The 11986-nt window shown below is 39.9% G+C and overlaps 1 protein-coding gene across 1 annotated transcript; it reads left to right on the forward strand.

The window, feature by feature from the left end:
- Positions 1-5192: 5192 nt before the first annotated feature.
- On the forward strand, positions 5193-9005 carry LOC134654521 (uncharacterized). Its single transcript, XM_063509965.1, has 3 exons — positions 5193-5607; positions 6066-7062; positions 8871-9005. The coding sequence occupies exons 1-2, from the start codon at positions 5325-5327 to the stop codon at positions 7049-7051; spliced, it is 1269 nt and encodes a 422-aa protein (XP_063366035.1). The 5' UTR covers positions 5193-5324; the 3' UTR covers positions 7052-7062; positions 8871-9005.
- The last annotated feature ends 2981 nt before the right edge of the window (positions 9006-11986 follow it).

The following is an 11986-nucleotide window of genomic DNA, read 5'->3' on the forward strand; positions in this document are numbered from 1 at the left end:
TTATAACGGTCCGCCGCAGCCGGGCATTGGAGATCTGACTGCAGCGCTGGACGCATGTCCCTTGTGCGAGCGTTAACGGCCGCGCCTTGTCTCGCGATGTCGTAACTCGTAATTAATAATATAATAGGGAACAAGTGCTCTTCCACTGTTGTGCCACTAAGTTCCGAATAAAATAAAGTGCATCTGTTTTTCCCCCGCTTTGGGTAAGTTTGAACACAAATACCTCTTCTAGTTTTAAGTTTTTCTCTGTTCCGCAGCTTGCTACTATATCATATAGCCTAATGCCTTACGCTACGTCAAAATGGCGGACTCTGTTCTTGAATGCTAATATGCACTATGGGTGTAAATTATATTCTTAGCCTAAGTAAATAAGTATATGATCTTAATCCGTAATTGTCATGCGTAAGATAATAAGTAGATACTTATGAATGTTCTAGCTTCCATAATATCGCACTTTGCCAATTGCAACCTTACGCTTATGTTCCTAAGCATTATTTATCTCCGTTCTGAATCTCCATGTATCGACCGCCACAGACAAACTGAACTTAAATTAATTAACCACCAGAATGTCGTATGCTGTCAAGACATGAGCATTATAAATAAGGCGGGACGCTCCATGGAACAGGTTTAACTGCGGAGCCTTAACACAGTGGAATAAAATTCCAGGGTCTACCCTACGGGCTACTTGGTCGTTCAATCTCCGCGCCGGGGCTCTTCTCGCTGCCCCGCGCTAGCCGCCGGGTCACCACTACGCCAGGAACGCCAGGACAGTAACGCCCAGCTACACACCGATCCAAGTGCCGCCACCACAGTAGGCCAACGACCCACGTATTTAAGCCCGATTAAACCACAGTTCATTTTGTAGCCTAGGCCTTATTGCTCATCTCTGCCCTAGATACCTAACGCTACAATAATAATCGGCATTCCAATGTAACTCGAGACGACACAATAAAATACAATTAATATTATTATGATTCATTGCGATTTTCCACATGATTGAACTCAGACAAAGGATGTAAATTAGTATATAAGGCCAACAGTTTTCTATTAAAGTATTCATTATTTACCCGACTATAGTAGTGTTACTTTCTACCCTTCCGCATCATAATTCATGGCGACCCTGCCAGTCGTACTGCTTCTCAGCAGTTCTGGTGAAAGCCGGTTCCGAGCCAACTAAAACGCGCCGCGTTAGCCAAGCCGACATTTTGGCAAATCATGGGCAGTACCCAGTCTACCAGGAGCACCGACAGCAAAGAAGAAATCATCATAGCGCAAAACGGTGCCAGAGACGGTGACAGAAGTACCTAGCAGCAACCTTGCACTCACCTACATCACGACCACGATTATGGTATTGGTGGTAATCGCCTTCATCTACGCGCTGTGGAAGAAAGTAGGTACACAAATGCCTAACTAAGAAGATCGAACGCCAAGCGGTAGCAGCCATCATGCGTAAGCCAAGCACCGTCTGAGCCAGTTTACCACAGCATCGCACCGAGCACCTCGTCTCCGCACCGCAGCACCGCGCCCAGCACCCGCCCCGCCCGACGTACAAGCAGCCCGGCCAGGGACCACGGTATAATAACAACCATATTATATTACTTGGTTAGCGCACTGTTAACAATAACTAGCATACCTTGATAATTTTAAATAGAATGTGTAATATGTCCGACGCATAATTAAAAACTAGCTTTTCATGAATTATGAGTGAAATTGTACAACTATATGAACAATGGATGAAATTACAAGAAGACATTAGGAAACTATAGGACCAAAACGTAGAAAGGATAGAATTGGTCAAGATAAGCTAGAAAAAACAAATTATATATACAGTCAATACGAACAATATTTAGAGGAAGCCAGTCGCAAGGTACAAAAGTGAGAAGTATCTTTGGAAGACACTAAAATAATACAGGAGCATTCCTTAGATTAGAATACAAACGGACAATCAGGCTCACGAGTGGTCGGAGTGGTTGCAATATTGGTGTTTCTCTTATAATACGACGATACATTCGTCAACTAAATATACGCCGTACGAATTGGTGTTTGGTAAATTATTACCAAATAATATTTTGGGTCAAATAGACCCCATTTATAATTTTAACTCTTATCCAATAGAACTTAAGTATAGATTACAAAAATCCCAAGAGGATGCTAGAAATAATTTAATTAAGTCAAAATTATCAAGAAAAACTAGTTATGATGTAAAAACCAATCCCATAAATTATAGAATAGATTTAGTATTAGTGAAAAAGGAAAATATAGATAAAATGGACCCAGTGTATACGGGACCATATACGGTAATTCAAGATCAAGGTGAAAATGTTAAAATATTAGCTTCAGGAAAAGAATATTTGGTGCATAAAAACCGAACAAAACCCTACCATGTATGTATAAATAAAAACAACACACTATAAAATTAAAATAAAACTTTAATACAAACACAAAATACAAATAAAACCACACACACACACACACACACACACAAAGTATACGCGCACAGTTACAGACCATCAATGTCATTTAACAAAAACTCGAACTTAATATCACCGTCCGTATATCCAGAGCGGCCGCAACGGTCGCCCGCCGCCAGCCACTCCATACGGCGCCAGGTTATGTGCCAGTACCAGCCGTCCGTAGCGTAGTGAGCGAGTAATGCATAAACAACAGCACCCCGTCGCTATCCACGACGCGCAGCTCGGAATGCAGCACCTCCTCCAGATGAGGTGCCGGGTTGGTGGGACACATCCGAGGATGTCCAGCAGGTGCGTCAAACACGCTGACGTACTCGGGCACGCCTCCGACAGTCCTCAAGGTACAACAAAGAAACGCCACGGCGTTCCGCGCACCAAACGAATAACTGACGTCAAAGATTGCGTCCACATCCCATATGGGCACCAAATACAGGGACATAATTAATGATAGGACAGTTCCACCCGAATGTAAGAAAGTGAATAAATAAATCCAAGATAATAATGTAACAGAAAACCTAAGATCTGAGCACATACCACCATCCTAATAAGGAACCATAAGTAAAGGAGTGTCCTATAACGCGTAACATATAGGTAAAGATAAAACACATGTTAGTGCAACAATGCATTCAATAGCCATCTTAAAAATGTAATGTTAGAAATGGGCATGTAAGCAAATTATGTATCCAGGTAGCAGTAAGATTTGTTTATTTAATTTTTAAGGACCAATATGTATACCATAGAATTAAGTACATATACTTGTAAACCAAAAATAGTTCTGTAAATGTACTATTTTTGTTTCAAAAAAAAGGAGAGAGTTGTAGTGAGGCCACACAGCTGACCACAGCTGATCAGCTGACAAATAGATAAATTATAATTCTTTTTCACGCTTCAATAATAATCGGCATTCCAATGTAACTCGAGACGACACAATAAAATACAATTAATATTATTATGATTCGGGGTTCAGATAAGGGCTTATTTGTGTCCTTTACCCATAAAAATCTAGTTACGTCTCTGTCATCTTGTTGTAATACTACTTGAAGGAATGCCTTTTCTACGTCAGCAAGTAAACCAACTTTGTTCATCCTGAAACTTATCAGAACGGCTGTCAGATCCTGTAGCATACCCGTGTATGCAGGGGCCCGTGCCCCTGTACTATACATTGGTTCAGGCTGGACTCATCCTTTAGTCTACTTGAGGCATTATAAACTATACGTCCTCGTTTGCCGGGTTTTTTCACCATGTGATGTGGTAGATAGTAAATTGGAGGTACTGTTTGACGTCTAGTATCCACTAGTGATTCCACTACTTCTATAACGCCTGGATCACACTACTCCTTTAATATTTGATCATATTCTACTAGAGTAGCGGTGTCAGATCTTTATAACAATCCCTTTAATCTGCCATATGATAGACCATAATTTAATGGCAATTCGGGAGGATATTGCGTCCAGGGCCATTATCGTGGTATCAGCGTAATTCGTCCCATTCGTTTTTCGTTCATTTCTTATGTCCGTCTCATTCTGTGTTCGTCACTCATTCTTTATTCGTCTCGATCGCTATATGTCCCTATCGTCTTAAGTACAATTATGTAACCTGTCTCTTTCTTAACAAGTCTTTTTCGTTTTTCGTCACGGTCTTCCTAGGACTATGTCTTTGTTTGTGTCTCTCTTTTTTGGTATCATTCGCACTTTATCTTTAGTCACTTTCGTTATTCGTCTCACTCTTTTTTTGTCTTTAATGGTAACTCGTTCCGTTCTTTTTTGGGCACGTTCGCTAATCGTCCCGTACTAGTAGGTCTTAGTTGCTATTCATATGTCCTCCGGATCGGAATTCATAAACAAATTGAAGTTTATATGTCCCGTACATATACAGAACGGAAAAAAATGAGGGCCCTGAAGGGTCTGGGACTTAATATACTTAAGATAGTTAATTTTTCTCAAGATAAACATTATTTCATATGAAAAAATAAGAATAACTGCATTCATAGATTTTGATATGCCGTCAATAATCGTCATGGTATTCGTTTACAATAAAATCATGGCCAACATCAAGATGTTGGCCATGATTTTTGAAACGCAAATTTTCTAATTCCGCAGCCACAAAAACTAAGAAAACGAGACGCAAAACGAATGTAACGAACTTAGAATTAGACTGAAAATGAATGAGACTAATCACGAATGTGACTAATAACGAATGCATGAAAAAAAAAAGAGACGAATAAGTGAATGAGACAAAAATCGAAAGGGAATAAGAAAGAATGAGTCCTAGGAAGACCGTGACGAAAAACGAAAAAGACTTGTTAAGAAAGAGACAGGTTACATAATTGTACTTAAGACGATAGGGACATATAGCGATCGAGAAGAATAAAGAATGAGTGACGAACACAGAATGAGACGGACATAAGAAATGAACGAAAAACGAATGGGACGAATTACGCTGATACCATTATCGTGAGAGGTACCCGAATGATCGTCACCCAGATCATCGAGTTTTTATCAATGTGCACCGTTCACTGTCAAAGGGACGATTCCCTAACCAAGTACATGGTGACGGAAGACATCCTAATCCGTACGAAGACGTGGTACTACAAGCAGTCCAAGAAGACCCAAGTACTTCAGTACGTCAAATCGAATCAAGCACAGGTGTATCTAAGAGTACCGCCCACCGAATCTTGAAAAAGAACGAGTTCCACCCGTATCATGTACAGCGAGTACAATTATACTTCGGGTGTCGACCGAAGACGATTACATATATTTACTTGCAGCAGTACGAGAGTATGTGCCGTCTCTGTCACACATTTAGAGTAAACCTAGAAAGCAAAAGGAATCCTATCGCCTCTCTCACTCCCGCATGACGGTTCCCCGTCACGTGGTAACCTCATTACGTGATTTTGTGTCGTCAAGTTCACACGTTATTCTTCTGACCGGGACTAGATTCGTGGTAAAAATGGGAAAAAGGAAGAGGTCTAGGTCAAAGGAAAGTGATTATAATGATATTTTAAGAAAAATGAAAAAATTAGAACGCAAGTTAAAGGAAAGACGAGAACGGTCGTTATCAGTGAGTTCAAATTCATCGAGTTTAAACTACCGCGATGAAAATTATGATTATGACCGATATTACGATGTTTATCCAGGTATGTTATCTAAGTATATTTGGATTTAAGGTTTAATTATGTTTCTTCTTCTTCGTTGTCAGTAGGTACGTAACACGCTTATCTACATGTACCTACGCTGCATTTATCCTAATCGCTAATAGGTATGTTTACAAACCATTGTGTTACATTTTTAACCGGTTGAGTGTACTTTCACATAACCTCGAAAAAAATTAATCCGCACGGGTACCTACCTTGGACCCCGCTGTGCATGGGTACCTATCTTGGACCCGGTCTGCTTGAGGGTACCTACCTTGGACCCGCCTGGTATGCCTGCATTACGTTATGGGTAATTACGTTAGACCCACTTTTACATGTATGGGTTACTATCTTGTACCCACAATGAAACAATGCATACATTTATGCATATCTGATACCGTCATACTGCTCTCATCGTTAGTATACCGTATCGTTAAATAGGTATTGCTGGTGTTTTTTAGATGAAGACGCGTATGATCCAGCAATCAACTTGGATGACGAAATTGGCGATGAGGAGCGCCCCGCACAGTTAGATCCCCCGCCTCCCCCGGCAGTTCCGGCACCGGCCAGCGGCCAGCCGCCGCCATCGTTACCGCCGATCGAGGCCGTGCCAGGCACATCGTCATCGGTTATTTTACCTGAAGGGCAAGAGGCAGAGGCTACGGTAAACTTGGACCCTGTCATTCTAGATCTTTTAGGAGAGGACCCTTCTACTAAAAAGATTTACGGTGCAAGCTTACATAAAGACATTGCCCCGAGGTGGGCTCATATTCTTACTAATGGTCTGACGAAAGAATCTCAAGCGGATCTAATAAAACAATATCGGTTACCCGAAAACTGCACCAATTTATCATCGCCAAAATTGAATCCTGAAATAAAAGCTGCGCTCTCCGAATTAAATATCAAACAAGATCAGTATAGCCAGGGTAAACAAAATCAAATTGGAAGCGGTCTCGCAGCTCTAGGACAAGCTTTAAATTGGGTTGTCACAGCCAAAGATATTGTACCTCCAGATATTGTTAAAGCCTTAATTGACGCCGGGAGGCTTATCTGCGACAACCACTACAGGGAATCGTTATCGCGTAGATATGCGATACTGAACACACTTAACAGAAACATCAGAGATACTGTTAAAGATACAAAGATTGACGAGAATCTCTTTGGATCCAATTTATCTGACCACTTGAAGTCATCAAAAGCAATAACGAAGACTGGCTCTGAAATGAAGCCAGCGCCCCGCCCACCATACAGGGCGCCATCAGCTTTCCAGCCACAAAGAGGAGCTTTAAACTCGAGGGGGAACTCGCGCGCAGCAGCGACCGAGCCACGGACAGCGCCTGCGTCCCGCCGGCCGCCGCCTGCCCCGCAGCCGCGAGATCGCCGCCAGCCTGCCACGCGGGGCCGTCATCGCGCTTCCGGATATTCGAGACATCAGAGGAGACATTAATGGAACCACAGGTACTGGTAGCAGGACGCTTAAAATATTTTTACGATAAATGGACCGAACTTACCGATGACCATACTATCCTAAATTGGGTCAAAGGTTATACAATACCGTTCAAAGAACGGCCTATACAGACAATGCAACCAAAAAATAATGCTTGTAATTCTCATTCTCAAATGAGCATTATTGATAATTGCATTACCGAACTTCTGACTTCTAAATTCATCTCACCTTGCACACCTTGTGAAGGTAAATTTATTTCCCCGATTTTTACAGTGCCTAAGCCAAACGGGAAATACAGGTTTATATTAAATTTAAAAATGTTAAATAAGTATATTGATGTGGACCACTTTAAGATGGAGGACCATCGCACTGCTTTAAAGCTTTTACAACGTAATTATTATATGGGTTCTATTGACTTACAAGATGCGTATTTTCTAATCCCAATAGATGAAAATGATAAAAAGTTCTTGCGATTCGAATGGAAATCACAAATATACGAGTTTAATGTACTCCCGTTTGGCCTATGCACTGCACCATATGTATTCACTAAGCTGTTAAAACCTGTTTTGCAATACTTGCGCTCATCGGGTCTAATGTCAGTAGTTTATCTTGATGATTTTTTGTGCATCGGCCAAACTTATGATGAGTGTTTGAAAAACATCACCATAACAAAAGCTATTTTGGAATCTTTGGGGTTCGTGATAAATACCAAGAAAAGCGTAATGGTACCAAATAAGACCTGTAGGTTTTTGGGTTTCGTATTTGACACTAAACATATGATTATTACGTTGCCAGAAGAGAAAAAAACACGTATTAGGAATAAAGCTTTAGAATTGATGAGGAAAAGTAGCTGCACTATTAGACACTTTGCTGAATTCATAGGTTTACTAAACTCCGCATGCCCAGCCGTGAGCTATGGTTGGATGTATACCAAACTATTCGAACGCGAAAAATTCCTCGCTCTCAATTATAGTGAGGACTATAATAGGCGAATGGAAATAAGGTCGTTTTTAAAAAATGATTTCTTATGGTGGGTAGATAAAATTGATTCATCTTTCGACCCCATTAGAAAAAATAATTTCCTTATGGAAATATTTAGCGACGCTTCTAATACTGGCTGGGGCGTAGCATGCGGGGGTCAAAGTGCCAATGGTAACTGGACTGAGTCAGAATTACATCTTCACATAAATACTCTCGAATTAAAAGCAGCTTATTACGGACTAAAAATATTTACCGAAAACGTACAAGACTGCGATATATTGTTGAGGATTGACAACACCACTGCCATTAGCTACATAAACAGGATGGGAGGTGTGCAACACCCCCATTTGAACGATTTAGCTCGAAAAATATGGCAGTGGTGTGAAGACAGGAATATCCATATTTTCGCCTCTTATATAAAATCATGTGAAAATGTAATAGCCGATAGGGAGTCACGCCGAATCAATATCGACACGGAATGGGAAATATCTCAACCAGTTTTCATACAAATAACCAACCTATTAGGCAAACCAGAGTTTGATTTATTTGCTAGTGCCCAGAATAATAAATGCACTAGATATGCTTCTTGGAAACTAGACCCTTTTTCGGAGGTAGTTGACTCGTTTACATTTAATTGGCATGGCATAAACTTTTATGCGTTTCCTCCATTTAGTCTGATCACTAGAGTCCTGGAAAAAATTATTACAGACCAAGCAGAAGGAATTTTAATTGTGCCTGACTGGCCTTCACAGCCATGGTACCCTTTGTGGTCTAGGCTCATTATATCAAAGAAATATTTTTTTGGTCCTGACAAAAAATTGTTGTACTCCCCTTTCAGAACCTGCCATCCACTTCACGCGGACCTTGTTCTGGTGGCAGCCAAGTTATCAGGGACTCATTGATAATGCGGGGCGTACCATTGGATTCTTTAGATATAGTAATGGCTTCATTTTCACCGCAAACTTTAAAACAATACAGTAGCACAATTACATCTTGGGCTTCCTATTGTACAAACAATAACTTAAACATATTGAATGTCGATAGCAGTAATGTAATTTCTTTTCTTACACAAAAATTTAAAGAAGGGGCTAGTTATAGTTCTTTAAATACACACAGATCAGCCTTATCAATTATTTTGGGTACGGAAGTGACACTAAATGACTGTATTAAACGATTTATGAAAGGTGTATATAGGCTTAATCCGCCTCGGCCCAAATATAATTCAACATGGGATACTAACATCGTGTTAAATTATCTCTCTAATATGTATCCCTACCCGTATGATGATATTTCGCTACCTAATCTGACATATAAAACCAGCACACTTTTATGTATAGCATCTGCCCAACGAATGCAAACCATTAGTCTTATTAAATTACAAAACATAACATTACAAGATGATGCGATCATTATAAGAATTACCGATTTAATTAAAACGTCAAGGCCTGGGGCTTGCCAACCACTCATTAGATTGCCCTTCATCAGTGAAAATCCTAGCATTTGCCCAGCTTTGGCACTTAAAACCTACATAGAAAAAACCCAACACTTACGTCAAAATTCACTAGATGGACATCTTTTTTTAGGAATTGGCAAACCGCATAAAGAAGTTGGAACTCAGACCCTAGCGCGTTGGGTAAAAAAAGTGCTACACGATAGCGGCATCGATATATCAATATTTGGTGCTCATAGCACCAGGTCGGCATCGACATCCGCCGCGCACAGATCAGGGGTCAATCTGGAGGTGGTTCGCAAAGCCGCAGGATGGAGTGACACCTCCAATGTATTCCTGAAGTACTATTATAGAGATGTTGTGCAGACAAATCAAGATGATTTCATTAATGCAATAATTCATTAGTGCACAGGCTATTTGCTTTTATAGGTATTAACGTAAAGTTAAGTGAGCGATAAATGTACAATAACCTTTGTGTTTACTTGTTAGCTCATATGATTAATTTTCCTTGTTTTGTTTAATTGGGAATTTGGAATGAAAATTAAAGTTAACTTGTTGATTTGAACATTTTATCTTTTTATTTCTTCAATTAGTTAACGATTTGGTACTCATCTCTTCTGTTGTTTAAATCAACTTAAACTACTCTAAACATCTGCAAGTAAATATATGTAATCGTCTTCGGTCGACACCCGAAGTATAATTAAGAATCAAACAAACTTACCTTGTGTTGTGATGTTTGATTCCAATTATGCGAGGGTGTCGACCGAAGACGATTACATCGTCCCAACCCTCCCAACCCCATAATACCTCAATAAAATGTTCAAAACTATGACACAAAATCTGGATTCTCTTAAATAATGAGGTTACCACGTGACGGGGAACCGTCATGCGGGAGTGAGAGAGGCGATAGGATTCCTTTTGCTTTCTAGGTTTACTCTAAATGTGTGACAGAGACGGCACATACTCTCGTACTGCTGCAAGTAAATATATGTAATCGTCTTCGGTCGACACCCTCGCATAATTGGAATCAAACATCACAACACAAGGTAAGTTTGTTTGATTCTTAATCATTACTAACACGGGATTACGCTCCTAGAGTTGCGTTTTGCCAAACGATGCTATAAAGACACAGAGAAGACCCTCGATTCTTAGAGAAAATTTTATGGACCGATGAGTCAACATTTAAAAAAGATGGCTACATGAATTTGCACGAGTGGCATGTAGAAAATCCAAATTTGATGAGGCAAGATCAGAAGTCACAGTATCGATTTAAAGTAAACATGTGGACCGGGATACTAAATGGCAGAATAATTGGACCTTTTTAGCTGCCAGAGATTTAATCAAAATACGTAGGCTGTTCCATAAGTCTTGCAATGGGAGGAATCTAACAAGTTTTGACATGTATGACTGAGCGTATGGTTATCTGTCACTAATTAACAACACTCAAGTTCACGCCGATTTCACGCCGATCATTTATCGGCGGCGGTGGCGTGGCAAAAAAGGCCGGCGGCGGCGGCGCGCCGGCGCGGCGCACACGTCTAGTTGGGCGAAACAGTAAATTTAAATAATTTGGTTTTGAAAAAGTGTAATTTTCTTCCAAGTAATAGCAGTTGGCTTTAAATTTTAGGCAAAAATCTACAGAAGCATTATTCAAGATTACATATGTAATAATAAAAAAAAATAGAATTAATTATGGAATTTGTAGTAACAAGAGTTAAAGAACCATTACAGGGTGTGGATTTTTTAGCGAATTTTTAAAGTGACCATAATTTTTAAAGAACATGAGTTGGATTTTTTTTGTATTTTTATGATAACTGTTATGACTTGGTCTATCATCCGTTTAAGGCTTGACGTCGATTTCTGGGACATCCTGTATAACTGTTAAGGAGAATCCTGCTATACTTGTTTACTTTTGATCAGGATCTTTGCCGTTGCCGTCTGTAAAAATGACCTTTTGTTAACAATCTGGCACGATAATGTTCTTAGCGGATTAGAATATTTTTGACACATACCTGATCTTTGACATAAGGCAGTCGGATGTGGCCCCGAGCATGTCCAACATCTCACTTTTTTAGGACATGATTTACTTGTCTTTCTAAGAAACATTTGTAACACTTGTTACCTACCTAGTTTCTTTATCCTGTTATCATAGGATCTTACTACTTTACATTCATTATGTAAGTGAGCACCTTCACAGAAGATGCAAGGGCGTCTCCTTTTCTTTTCTTTATTACCATAGAGATTTTCATCTCTACTTTTCCTCTTTTTTATATTTTGTCCTATCTTATACTCAAATTTATTACTTGGCTTTGTTTCAGTGTATGTGTTTAGGACTTCAGTAGAGCATTGAATATCTGCAGTTTTATCCTTCGATTGTTTGGTCGATAATTCTAAGGAAGTTACTATTTTGTGAAGTGTCTCCCGGATTGTGGAAACATCATCTCCTTCCTTTATAGAGACATTTAGTTGAAAAATAATCTCTGGAAATGTACATAGGAGCGTTG

This window comes from Cydia amplana, chromosome 15 (genome assembly GCF_948474715.1).
Source record: "Cydia amplana chromosome 15, ilCydAmpl1.1, whole genome shotgun sequence".
NCBI lineage: Eukaryota > Metazoa > Arthropoda > Insecta > Lepidoptera > Tortricidae > Cydia > Cydia amplana.